Consider the following 13,754-nt stretch of genomic DNA (forward strand, 5'->3'; position numbering starts at 1 on the left):
CCAAAATGGAGACATGTGTAAATTGGTGCCAATGTCAATTACGTTTATTCTGTAAATTGGTGAGTTCCTTGGTCCTGCAAACTTAATAAGTTGCAACAAAAATAGTCTGGTGTAATGTGAAAGGATTTTTCGTGTGGATCAAATAACAGTGCTTGCATATGCAACGCAAACCAGATCTGTGTTCGCATTTCGTCGATTTCATGAGCTAACCCTTACATATTACTTGATTGTTTGACGAATTGAACGAAAAACAACTCAATAGCAGTCAATCAAATAGTTAAGGATTCGACATAGCGAAAATGGCTCCAGTTCCTCTGGAGGGTCATCAGACCCCAGTTGCAAATAATATACCACAGGAAGGAAACCGCGGTGGTTCAATTTCTCTTGGAATGTTGATAGACTTCATCATCCAGAGAACTTATCACGAACTTACAGTCCTCGCTGAATTGTAAGTACAGGAATTCATGAATCGAATATTCTGCTATTGATGATTACAAGGAGTTATGGACATGAATATATTGAACTCAATACAATTCTCACTTGTGTTGGTACGTTACAAAATTTCAGATTACCGCGGAAGACAGACATGGAGAGAAAAATTGAGATTTATAATTTTTCTGCAAGAACCCGTCAGTTATTTGTTCGTTTATTGGCGCTAGTAAAATGGGCAAATAGTGCATCGAAAGTAGATAAGTCAGCGGTGAGTAAGAATATTTATTTCAATTCAAGTCAGTCGGAACAGAAGACCATAAACATTTGTACATTATGTTCTTGTTCATATTTAGCACATAATGGCCTTTCTGGATAAACAATCGCTCCTCTTTGTTGACACTGCTGACATGCTGGCCAGGATGGCACGTGAAACTTTAGTTCATGCTAGGCTACCGAATTTTCATATTCCTGCTGCGGTTGAGGTTCTCACTACTGGAACTTACAGCCGTTTGCCTGCTTGTATCAGAGTGCGTATCAAATAATTGTTCGTCATGATCAATGTGTATGTATGTAACAGAGATATTTGAGAAATATAATCTCATTTGTGACTACAGGAGAGAATAGTACCTCCCGATCCAATTACACCGTCAGAGAAAAGAAGTACTCTGCAACGTCTAAACCAAGTGATTCAGCATCGATTAGTAACTGGAAATTTGTTACCACAAATGCGTAATCTGAAGGTAAAATTTTGCTAGAATTGATCAGTTGTTCTTCCTAAATTCGAAGTTTTTCATGACCATTTATTATGAACACAGATTGAAGCAGGGCGAGTAACGTTTATGGTGGAACAAGAATTTTCTGTTTCACTTACCGTAATGGGAGATGGACCAACAGTACCATGGCGATTACTAGAATTAGAAATATTAGTTTCTGACCGAGAAACCGGTGATGGCAAAGCCCTGGTCCATCCGCTGCAAACTCGATATGTACATCAGGTATGCAATCCAATGGTCCAAATTGTAATTGTGATCTATTGATACTGTGTTGAATTACAAATGCAGATTATGACTGAATATTATTTTCTGGTAGGTCGTACAATCAAGATTAGCAGAAACTTCACAACCCTTATCAGAAGTGTATCACATTTTACATCACTTCTGTCAGTCCTTGCAATTGGAAGTACTGTACTCACAAACCTTGAGATTAATACGTGATAGATTGGATGATCATATCCACGTTGACGAGTATACACCTGGAAAATGCTTATCCATATCTTACTGGAGGTCTCCTTCTTTTTCAATACATTATGTTACTTCACTACGTTTAATTTTGAGTCCATTACTCATCTTAAATTTTTTATAATTTTTTTATTTAGAGAATTGACCAGCAAAGATCCAAGATCAGAATTAGGCTACAGACTCACTGTGCAAGTCGATCAACACGACCCTGCCAGGCCGCTGGCTGTCGTGCATATTCCTTCTTTGGGAAGTAAAGTGAGTTTCAAACCATCTCAAGATTCAGTGTCAAAGAATAATCAAAATATCACCAAATGCAACATCCCCTCTATACAGGAAAGTGAAATAGCCGATCGAGCTATAAGATCTGACTTGTTATCAATGGAATGTCTACTCGTGCACACAATTTACGTTCGAACACGAAGTAGGCTCTTAGAATTGAAACAAGAATTGCAGTCTATGCTAAAAGATGTTGAATGTAAGTATACTTTGATCGAACTGCTGTGATATCATCATTGAATATTTCTCTTTTAAATAAAAATAACTGTTCAGGTACCCTTGCTGGTTCACCAGCCATCTTGTCTGTGCCGATTTTGCAGCCCTGTTTACGTGCCGAGCTATTACTTGTAACAGTCGACACTCATACAGGAATGCTTCAATGCCATGTACCGCAATACGAAGCTCCTCTTGTACCAGAACTTACCGCCACTCTGAACGGGGATCATTCTAGGCTTCCGACACTCATATCAGAGCTTAGGTAGGAATCGCAGAGCATCTTTTTATAATAGATGCTAATGCTGCATTCACTTCCAGGTATTGGATCACACAAAGACGTTGTGAAAAAACACTTCAACATTTACCTGCAACACCTCACGAACGTTTGCCATTACTGCATCACCCCGATCATCCAATGTCCAAAATTAGCAGACATAGAATGTTTATTCAATTACATCGGCATCCAAATGTTATACTGGTAAGAGGATATCTCTGAACTGACTGAGTTGATGCGTTGACAAATGTTTTTTACCATTCGTTATTAGATCGTGGCTTTCAAGGAGAAGGAATCAACCCAGTGCGAAATAGATTGCTCGTTTTATCTGGCAGTTGTCAAACACAGTTCTATAGAAGACGATCCGCATGACGATAGTATCGAGACTGAGATACCAAAAATGTATCTGAAACTTCTGACTCTTATAGAATTTGACACATTTGTCATTACTCATGGCCCATTTACGAGCGTAGACAGCGGTAAGAAATGAAAAGAGAAAAAAATACTTACACCGTTAGTGTGGTGTTGGTAGTCTAACGAGCGCAACTCTACTAACAACTAATTGCATTCTAAATACATCATTGTAAATAATCTTGGATGCGCAAAGAGTGCACAAATTCACGCTACTAAAACTTAACATCTGGCACCACGTATATCGTGGTACTGGCATAGTTTTGTTACATAATTTTACGGGGGATTAACAGGTGGATTTTTTAGGGAATAATGATCAAGATGGGGGGTGCATTACAGAAGTGGTCGAGAAAGGGGGTGGCAAACGTAGAAGTGGCGGACCCGGAGGGCGCACAGACGCCAGCGGAACAGGCCAAACTAGAAGACCTAAACATCCCGCATATTTTATTCCTGAATTAGCACATGTTGTGGCTCTTTGCGACGAAAGGATTCCCTTCGTTACCCTCGCTCAAGAGGTCAGTTTTATCTTTGAATGGGTTTTTAATTTTGGTCAAGTGGTGGACACTTGAAGTTTATTATTTTTCTATCGTCACAGCTCACCAAACGGGATATAGCACATCAAGGTCTCCAAGTTGAAGCAAACGCAACAGCATTGGTTTTGAAACTTGTGCAATTGCCAGCCCCATTGCCCAGTATAGCATCAAGTGTAGCGTGGCAGGCGCTGCTCAAGAGATTGCTAAGCGTTTCCATCAGGGTACAGGGCAAAGGAATGGCCAAGACTTGGATGGCAGAATTTGTTTTTTACAGCAGCCCTTTGAGTAGCAGTCATCCGAAAGAACAAGGTGATTAACTGTTACAACGAAATATTATTGTCGCTTTTATTTTTATGTTAACGCTTTTTATCTTGACTTTATTCCAGGATTACGCCGACCTGTGTATTTCCAATATGAAATGGGAACGGCGGATGCAGTGTCTCGCACTGTAGATTCATTGCTTAATGATTGGGCGCAGATAGTTCATCTTTATTCTATCGTTCATGATCTGGCTGAATACTTCAAAATGGGTATACATAAATTTACTTTGTTTATCTTCTTGACTCCCCACCTGAAAGATTCAGTCCCTCACTCGTAATATCGTTTCCAGAAAAATATAACGTGCGAAATATGGTCACCGTCAAATCATACAGCTACAGTAAATTGGTCCTAGCTTACGGACCTAACAGAGGAGCTACGGTTACTATCCAATGGAGCACAAACGACAAAGCTTTCAAACTTGTCTTTGGAAAGAGTGAGTTCATCTATTCACGTAGTCTGTGTTTTTCTGTACAGGTGTGGGAAATAATTTTCTATTAATTACGGCAGGTCCGACAAACAATACAACAAATGCACACTCGCTGATGAAAGAACAGCTCGAAGCGCATTTAAATAGGCATAGAAACTTGGCGCAAATTGTGCATATTTTGCATGAAACACTTCAACCACTGTCATCCATAAGCAAGTTACCGACTATTCCACAATTAGGTGTACACAATTCCGTAAGTATCGTTTGCCGTTCAACATTCAAGTCGTCTAAATTCCTAACTACAAAATTGTGTGTTCTACTGTTTTTCCAGAGACCTCAAGTCCCAGTACAGACGTTTACTATAATACCCCAATGCGTGACGTTGGTCAGATTAGCTTACCAAGGAATGTATTGTCTGGAATTACGAATGAGGGGAAGTGGATTAGTCAGTTTGAGAGATGGAGCCTATAGCCGTTTCGATCGAAGTAACGTTGTCGATGAATTCACGCCCACGCAAGGTTTGAAGGTATGGAGCAATCGTTTCGCATTGTATTGTAATCAATGGTAATTCATGCCACATTTTAATGACGCTTCTAACTACCTCCTGATAGGCTTTCCTATCCAAATATGTTGACGAAAGTGCTGTATTCCGACGAAGATCTCAATCCGAGGACGACAATCCACCTTCGCCAGTCACTATGGACAGCGAAGGTAGTAGCGGTGTCGGATTTTTAAGTCACCATCGCGGTGGACCACAGTCTCCGGCGCAACAAAGGGATGGGCTGAGGTTTCATCCTCCTTTGACACCACCTTCTGGAAGTAACCCTCATACTCCCGCTAGCCCTCATACCGCAAATATATCACAGGTAATTTTGGTCTATAAAGTAAAAAAGATTTTGTCAATGCTGAATGATTCCAATTCAATTAACCGTGAAAGTTAATTTCCCCAGGCGAGTCAGCATCAAAGTTTTGGAAGCAGTCCTGCTACCTCTTTCAACTTGGCTTCGCCACCATCTCTACCACCTAATACTCCCAACATGCTGCCTCATCCATCCCCGGGTGGATTAGTTGCGAACAGTCCCCTCAACGCAATGCACGTTCCTAGTCCAGCTGGTCTGATGCCAACTTCCTCACCAGGACCGTGCAGTAATGTTCAAGTGGGACATTCTCCCGCAAGTTCATTCATGCAAACAGGTAATTCAACTTTTTAAATTATCCCTATATTGGTAGGGGCAATAAAAAGGATCTTTCGAAACTCGAAATTTGCCTCAGGACACATTGATGGAAGCCCGTTTCCGTCATCGCAAAGCATGGCTTCTCCGGCTGCATCGAATTGGCCGGGATCTCCAAGTGTGCCACGCCCTTCCCCGGCAAGACCAGGGCAAAGTCCGGGACATGCTGCACTTCACAGTCCGCAAGCGTCCGACCACAAATCTGGAAGTCATATATCTAGGGTGTTACCTCAAAGGTCCTGGGCTGGGGCTGTTCCGACACTTTTGACACACGAGGCTCTTGAACTGCTGTGTTGTCCGTCCCCACATCCGTCAGGTCTGCCTGGACCCGATCTGTCGCCTCTCGAAAGGTTCCTGGGTTGTGTTTATATGCGTAGACAACTGCAACGGTTTATTCAGACAGATGATTGCTTGACTGCTGTGAACAGCACCGAACCAGGAGTGGTACATTTCAAAGTCGAAACTCTCCAATGTCGAGTGGGGTTGAACCCCCAACATATACAATCGTTGCATATTAAAATGCAGCCTTTGCCGGAGCACAAAGATCAGTGGACGCTCGAAGAACTACAAATTATAGAAAAATTCTTTGATACAAGAGCCGCTGCTCCACCTTATAAACCCAACACGCTGTCCGGGTTTGGAAAAATGCTGAACGTTCCGTTTAATGTTCTCAAAGACTTTGTTCAAATAATGAAACTGGAGCTCGTGCCGGGTTTAGTTCAACAACAACAACTCAAATGGTCTGTCCAATGGTGCTTGAGAATACCACCATCGGCAACACCAATTGTACCCACCGGAATGGCTGCCGTTCTCGTTTGCAGGAATAAAATCTTGTTTTTCGTAAGTAATGAATTGAAGAGTTGCCGTTACACGAATCTGAACAATTTTACTGACTATAATATTTCTGAAAATCAGCTGCAGATCACCAGGATAGGAGTTCAATACCAGGGAGAAACACCTTCCCTCGTTCTTCCATTAGTGTACGATGTTAGTAGCAATTTAACTCAATTAGCTGAGAAAAGGGATCCAGGTCCAGCATCTGCAACTGCTGCAGCATCCCTCCAACTCAAAAGGTTTGCCGAGTTTGGTGCAAATCCTTCGGAGTGCTCGCTGTTTCCAGCTGTTAGAGATCTCCTTGCTAATCTCACCCTACCGTCTGAACCACCCGTCATGCCTCAGGTATTCTAGCATTGAACTCGTAGTGTTTAATTTTGTTTCGATAATCAAGGATGGGAACAACTGCACGGTATTGTCTTCATTTCAGGTCGTAGCATCTCCAGCTGGAGGTCAAGTAACACCGACTCAACAAATACAGAGTCCTGCAATGCAGATGCATTCACCTATGGCAGGAGGTCAAGGTCCTCCTCAAGGACCATATGGAATTCAAGGCATGCCACCCATGGGAATGATGGGTGGACCGCCGCAATAGGATTTGCTTTACTCTCCCACCTCGCATTGCTTATCGAACAACCATTCTGCCTGGCTGAATTGATTCCAATAATGAGTTAATGGTGATTATCAAGTGTTATTACCAATCCTAAACTACACGAAGACTCGTTCAGCAGGATTATTTGAGGGAAAGGGGGGAGAACAGTGTTAAACATAGTGACAAGTGACCTCAGATATGACTAGGAAAATTCACGGAGCAGCTAGTGGACCAAATTCTAAGGTAATGAAAAGTTCACAGTTTATTTTTATCGATAATACGTATTTTGGAACATTAGCGGACTCCTCGTAATTCAGTTGATAGTAACAGTGGTCAGTTTGAAAAGTGGACGATTTTTATTGCGACATAATTGTATAAAATAGTAGAAAGTCTAATGATTTTGTGTTTCTCAATCTCCATTGTACATTTTAGATGATAGAATAAAAAAAGATCAATAATATTTCTTGTTCATCATAACATGTGAGTTCACAAGTACATGCTGGTGCATAAACTTTATTCACAGAATGTTGAAAATTGTTTATAGTTTTTTACCGTTTCTTTTTTTCTTCTCGACAACACCATTACACCTATCAAAATTTGTTGTATATAATATCGATGGTATATTACAATAACACAGGTGTATTGCCACACTGTACACTGGTGTGTAAGGCTTAAGAATAATATAAAATTTTTATTTTACTTCTGTGTGTACAGTTTTTACAAAACATTTAATAATCTTAACAAATTAATGATATCTTTGATATCATTCACTGTGTATAATTATAATTATAATTTATAATATTAATAAGATAATAATATTTGATAGCCATGCTTCATGATATAATCATCGGAGTATATTGATTATCTAACGTCAATTATATACATTTTTAGGTCAGGTATCAGTCTCTGTATAAAAATGTAAACATATTCCATGACGTGGCTTTAGATTTTGCAGTTTTAACGCAGATTTCAAAGCCTCGGCTTGTGACCAAAATTCTAATGGTTATTCTACATGAATGTGACACATGTATATTCGAGGTAGTCAGCACCAGGGCAAATTCACATAATCATTGATAGCCGCTAAAGAAAATGTGCTATTATTTTATTTTTTTCATATAAAAAGTGCACAGACATATATGTATGTATATGGACGGCCTACAGTTTGAGAAAAGAATATTGAAATTCAATGCAACTCGAACTTGTTAATTTTAAAAATCGATTTAAATACATCAAGAAGCTCTGGCACTAAGCTCCCCGTTTATACAAGATTAATTTACAACAATCCACACGTTGTCTAAAGAACATTTTATCTCAAAATAAATTAAAACAATATCAATGGATCCATTGGAAAAGATATGATTCGTCTTGTTCTTGAGTTTTCTCATTTATTCGTCATCTTGTTGCATAAGACTTCGATCTTCTGGACGTGCAAATTAAATTCATAGAACAAATTTATCAATCAATATTCACAGCGATAATAAGAACTCGTATAACATTTGCAAAATCTTGTGCGTGATTTTTCTTGCTCATATCCATTTGAATTATCTGTGGTATCCCAAATAAAATAATATCGTCGATTCATCAGTAAAATCAATTGCAAAAGTAAACAATTATCCTTGATCTCGAGCAATCCGATAGTTGATTAAAAAAAATCATGATACTAATGATAAGGGTCCTAAAAGTACGAGACGAATACGGTCGTAACAAATAGAAATAAATACAAATAATATTTATAACGCTTCAAATACATAATTGTATGTAAAAACATCAACAGTTTTGTGAAACTAAACCTACAGGTTTTTTGCAATGGGAGAGTGATAAGCTTGTTCACAGATCTACAGGTGCTTATAAAATGATAATCGTTGTATAGTTTCTTTTTTTTTTATATTCATCTGTTTATAGTTAAAAAAAAATATTAATGATAAAAAAAAAAAATAGTGGGTGTATAGTCAGTATAATTATTGACAAGTATACACATAATATAACAATGAAGAGACATTCAACAAAAATGATGCATTCTACGTTTGTAGCAAGCCTGAAGGTTGGCGCAAAGTATCAGTCGGTGTGCACATTAGAGATGATGATAATTGCCGCTGCTAACCGGGCCTAGGCTAGCTAAAGGCTAGGGGTAGTTTGCGTCAAGCAAGCAAGGAAGGCATCCGAGCGCTACAGGCTCTCAGTATCAGTGAATGCTAGAAGGCACTATTCAAATATCAGAGTTGGTCCATGTGCACTTTTCTCCTCAACAGCAGCACCAACAAGTTAACACTGCAACGAAAATTTTGGCTAATAGACTGCTGAATGAATGCAAGAAGTACAGATTTATTATGTATTACATGTGTTTTTTAGAGCTGGAGATGAACAGAAGAACCGGATTGATTGGGCCGACTAAGAATTGTTGAAGTTAAACCGGCCGGAACAAAAATTCCTCGTAGGTAAATGTGTTAGACTAAAAATCTACACACGTAAAGATAATCTACTTCATTTTAGGTAACAGGATAGCTGATTTTGTCTCCATTATGCCACTCTGGTTTGTGACATAACTTGGTACTTTTTCACTTACCGTTAGTGTTTTGGACTCATAAAAAATAGAGGTCATTCAGTCTTACAGATTGGCACGATGATTTTCAATGATATTATGTGCTAAATCACCGGTATACCTTATCAGTTGGACATGAATTTTATACAAGATACAAGCGGCGGATCCAAAAATCGCATCATTCTACATGTTGGATGTTGAGAAAATTAGCCGATATTATCATGCAGGCGAATTATAGAGGCGCAGTGCTACATAGTAGGTATAGTTGAATGATATATATAAAAAGTAGGTGAAAATGTACATTAAATGCTCTAGGTAACAATAGAACCGTGTTAACAGGCTGCCGACGAAGAGAGGTCAACTGCCAATTGACACCTTCGCATCATTCTTACTTGGAACCAAACTATTCCCATTATCCCACTTCACGATCACTCCACCACACCGTAATCACCTCATCACCAGGCCTGTCTTGGCGAAACATCTACACAAGCTAAAAACATTCCTAATAATTGTATCAAGAATATCAACCCAAAACCATTATGGTACGAGCTTACTTTGCATTTACTGATCATAAGTAAGAGCGTCGACTCGGATTTGTCGGATTAAAAGAAAATAGAAAAAAAAAAAATCTGTCAAATTCAGACGTATAGTATAGTATTAGGAATACGTTAGCGCAAATTCAAGTTTCTAATATACATATGAAAGCATCAAGCAAAATTTTTATTAAGCATTTGAAAGAAAAAGAAATAGAGATTTCCATTGTTGAATTCTTTTTTTTTGTCTTCCAACAAGAAAATTGATGTGACTATCTCTTTTTCCTTTTCTTAACTGTATTCTCTTTTCTCTCTTTTGAATTACAGATGAAACCATCGGTAGTTTCACGGACGGTATATCAATGCTATTGTTCATTCATATCCTAGTAACTAACTTTAATCCCAAGCCTACCATGTTGTGGACGCCAGTAACAGCAGGCGAGATACAAAGCAAGGATGATGACCAACAGTTCGACGAATGCTAGTGCAACTGCGACACCAATTGCTATCGCTGCATTTTCCTCGATAACTCGAACCATCGCTCCGTAGCAGCCCTTTGGAAAAAAAATCAAAGATATAAATTGTACTCATCTTTGCTTTGATTCAATGTTAATTTTTCATCCGGTTTTATATTATTTCAGAACCTACTGTTTGGTAGTATGAATTTTGAGCGGTTGGGCTAACTGGACAATCCAGATCTGTGATGTGTCCGTCCTCTCTCATGCAACAAGCTTCGGGTACCAATTTTCCAGCCGATGTCCAATTTGTGCTTTGACGAAAGTCGAGGTAACTTTCAACTCCGCAGCAATGGAGCTGTAATTTATCGTTAGGCAAACAAGAGAAAGAATGACAACTTTTCTACGTCCACATCCATGAAATTCGAGAAATGTGAGTATAAATCTTGTAGGAAAGAAGAAAATAATCTGTCGCTTTTACCTGAGTCATAATTCCGTCCCACACGACCGTGACCGTTTCAGCTTTGTCTGAGGACGCGTAAAACTTGATTGTAGACTTGAAGAAATTCCGAGTTTCATTCTCGGCCTGCAAAAAAGATATTTCAATGATTTGATACGTTTGTGTTAAATATATTTACATCGTAGATGTCGATTTTCACTCACGTCTTCTCTGAATCCGAACGCCAATCCAACCGCTATACATTGGAGTACCAAAATCAGGACCAAGAGAACTCCGTACTGAAGATGAAATCAAATTAGGTAAGTAGATGCAAGCTTGATGATTGTCGGAAAATCGACTCAAAAAATGATTAAACAAATAGAAACTCACGAAGCATAAGAGGCATCGAGATTCGAACATAGCTCCGCAATATCCGAGAAAACTGACAACAAATGTTAGCGCCCCAGCCGCTATCAGAATATAGGCGATTAATCTGATGACCTCGGCGTCAGTTTTGTTCTGAAATAAAGCGAATAATCATTTTATAATTGTTGCAGGTACGTTTGTTTTATCGATAAAACGTAATTTTGTTAGTGTCGAGTATCAAGCATCGGAACATTTAAACAGAAATCGTCAAGTCAAATGAACTTGAACACCATCTCGTCGAAATAATCATTCGCGAAACCTTAATGCATTTTCTTTTCATTTTTTTCAATTATTTTTTCGTTATTTATCTCTCCGACAGCGAGCTATGAAATGATGTTGCTCTGCAACGGTAGCAGCAGCATCGGCAGCAGTAGAGAGAAATAAAGAAGAGGAGCAACGGATGAATTGGTCACTCATCCATCGTGACAATCTCCCCAGGAAATTATCAAGAGGAGTCATCATCATCTGTACGATTCTCGGGGTCGAGAGCCTGCGCGGCGCCTGATCAAGTATACATTTTATTTCACGTTATTATTTTCGCTTCCGAATCAAAAGGTTTCGTTTTATATATACATATATATTTTTTCTATATAAAAAAATACCGTAAGTAGCCCATCCACTTGCTATTCTTCCAGTGCTACGAAACGCGGTTCTGATACTTTCACGAATTTTTTTGTCGCCGCGTCCGACAGTCGTAGAAATTTCTTCCTATATACTTCTTCGTCGCTATTATATTCCAAGAAGTATAACACTCAAGATCAGCATATCTGAAATTTATTTATATAAAGCGAAAAATATACATACATGCCTGGACTCTCATTAAAACGATTATTTCTATCTATCTGTGCATCCGATATGTAAAAATCTGCAACAAACCGTATCGTTGCAATCCAGGAATAGCACTGTTCGCGTGCACGTTTTTTTTTTTTTTTTTTTTCTTCATCATTAAATTAAAAGAAACATACGAATGCGAAGGAAAAGTGGTAAATAACTGTATGACACAGTCATTCCACGGTAACGCAATCGTGATGTGATTACGAACGGTATGAGAATCAAATGATGATACTCTTCAGGGTTTTTCTTTTTCTCTTTTGTTCCTTACGAGTATATAAATAGGCACCTGTTGAGCGCGTTTCTATAGCTAGTCCGTTTCCAGCGTCTTAACAAGAATATCAGCCGGCACGTAATGCCGCCGTTTTTTACTTACTTACTTACTTACTTAGTTTTGGCATAGAAATCAATTTGTTAGAACCTTTTAACGCGCGAAGTCGCATGTTCAAAGGTAATCCTGATTATCTTATAAGATTATACGTTGTTCGGTGTATGCGTATAGGATATCCGTATTATAAACGTTTCGCGCTATTTGGGCATTTACGTATAGGTATTACACACGCAAATATTATATATACCGGCTGAACTGAACGAACATCGCGGAAATATCTCTGTACAAGGGTGCGGAACGACTTTACGTATACCTTTGCAAAGGTAATCGTACACAGAAATTATGAAAAAAGAAAAAAGTTATAAAATATATGTATAGCAATTCAAAACACCAGATCATGGAAGACAGCTGGTTAGGCTCTCCAATTTGATAAGGAGAAAGAGAAACTTGAAACAAACATCTTCGAAATTTCTTTCACAGAGTCCTTTTTGGAACCCTTTTTTTACAGCTATATTGTTTAGTATATTACAGTGCTATGGTATTGCGTAGACTCCTTCTAGGGACTCCAGTGTTACGTATACGTAGATGTACGTAAAAACTTGCGCAATTGTGACGCCTCTGCACATCGGTTGAGAAATTTTTACTGTAGATTATGAATAGGTCGGACGATTAGGTGATTTATCAAAAATACTGATATAGTATTGCAGACAATATATGAGTGCCTATTTGTATATTTAAATAACAGCTAAGAGGCATATCAAAAAGTATATACAGTCGGTGTGTATATAGTATACCAAAATTCAGCACATAGATATATCTATGTAAAAATACATTACTGTAAATAGCTATTAGCGATAGGCTAATAATTAAATTGACGAAGTAACGCGAAACTATTATTATTGGATTTTAATTATCGAACGAACGGAAATGGGAGGTATAAGGTATATGTGTAACTATGTATACATATACACACTCGTTGTGTGTATAGGAAATTTTATGTAGGCACGCCTGACAACAAAGCTCACGATTACAATCCGATATCGACTATCCTCGCGTGCCGTGATTTTTCAAATTCTCGCATAATATCCGTAGAAATCCGACGTCGCGGCGCATAAAAAAAAAATCACACCATACCTACAGTCCAAACAATACAAGCGCTTGTAATAACTGACCAGGAAATGAGAAACGTTCCACATTTTCTTGCCTCAACCAAACCGACTTTTACATCCGTATAAAAAGAATCTGATTGTCACGACGTCTGCGATCTGAAATTTTAATATAAAAATCGGTAAGAGGGATAAAAACGCCGTAAAACCATAACGAAAGTACAGAACACCCCTTCGATCCGTTTGTTGCTGCAAAAAACTGTAGCGAAAAAAGCGTTAAGATATCGGTGTATAGAACGGATGGAATA

General features: G+C 38.6%; 3 protein-coding genes across 12 annotated transcripts in view; 2 read left to right on the top strand and 1 right to left on the bottom strand.

The window, feature by feature from the left end:
- Positions 1-8,759, top strand: LOC105686341 (mediator of RNA polymerase II transcription subunit 14). 4 transcript variants are annotated; one of them, XM_012401258.3, is made up of 22 exons: positions 1-448; positions 568-700; positions 786-959; positions 1,047-1,172; positions 1,248-1,427; positions 1,522-1,715; positions 1,808-1,925; positions 2,004-2,145; positions 2,220-2,424; positions 2,481-2,640; positions 2,708-2,915; positions 3,154-3,362; positions 3,443-3,689; positions 3,767-3,910; positions 3,991-4,134; positions 4,209-4,381; positions 4,460-4,654; positions 4,740-4,994; positions 5,079-5,322; positions 5,401-6,200; positions 6,276-6,539; positions 6,625-8,759. In XM_012401258.3, exons 1-22 carry the CDS (start codon positions 300-302, stop codon positions 6,787-6,789), a joined length of 4,629 nt encoding a protein of 1,542 aa, XP_012256681.1. In that variant the 5' UTR covers positions 1-299; the 3' UTR covers positions 6,790-8,759. The 4 variants fall into 4 exon arrangements, with proteins under 4 accessions (XP_012256681.1, XP_012256770.1, XP_012256502.1 ...); XM_012401347.2 differs by having other exon boundaries at positions 3,187-3,362; XM_012401079.3 differs by having other exon boundaries at positions 1,808-2,145.
- LOC105687880 (tetraspanin-18) overlaps positions 8,657-13,754 on the bottom strand; it is an 18,478-nt gene continuing 13,380 nt past the window's right edge. For 4 of the 7 annotated variants that reach the window (XM_048657990.1, XM_020850746.2, XM_048657991.1 and 1 more), the window contains exons 4-9: positions 11,143-11,271; positions 10,977-11,051; positions 10,795-10,899; positions 10,507-10,671; positions 10,271-10,412; positions 8,657-9,815 (exon numbers count right to left, since the gene is read on the bottom strand). In XM_048657990.1, the coding sequence (XP_048513947.1) occupies positions 9,781-9,815; positions 10,271-10,412; positions 10,507-10,671; positions 10,795-10,899; positions 10,977-11,051; positions 11,143-11,271 (651 nt within the window). In that variant the 3' untranslated portion in view covers positions 8,657-9,780. The remainder of the gene's footprint in view (positions 9,816-10,270; positions 10,413-10,506; positions 10,672-10,794; positions 10,900-10,976; positions 11,052-11,142; positions 11,272-13,754) is intronic. The other 3 variants (XR_002305491.2, XR_007279272.1, XM_020850815.2) reach the window with 3 other exon arrangements.
- Positions 12,336-13,754, top strand: part of LOC125501667 — an 18,174-nt gene continuing 16,755 nt past the window's right edge. The window contains exon 1 of the transcript XR_007279274.1: positions 12,336-12,460. The gene's annotated coding sequence lies outside the window, so the exon portion shown is untranslated. The remainder of the gene's footprint in view (positions 12,461-13,754) is intronic.

Source organism: Athalia rosae, chromosome 7, assembly GCF_917208135.1.
Source record: "Athalia rosae chromosome 7, iyAthRosa1.1, whole genome shotgun sequence".
Classification (NCBI taxonomy): domain Eukaryota; kingdom Metazoa; phylum Arthropoda; class Insecta; order Hymenoptera; family Athaliidae; genus Athalia; species Athalia rosae.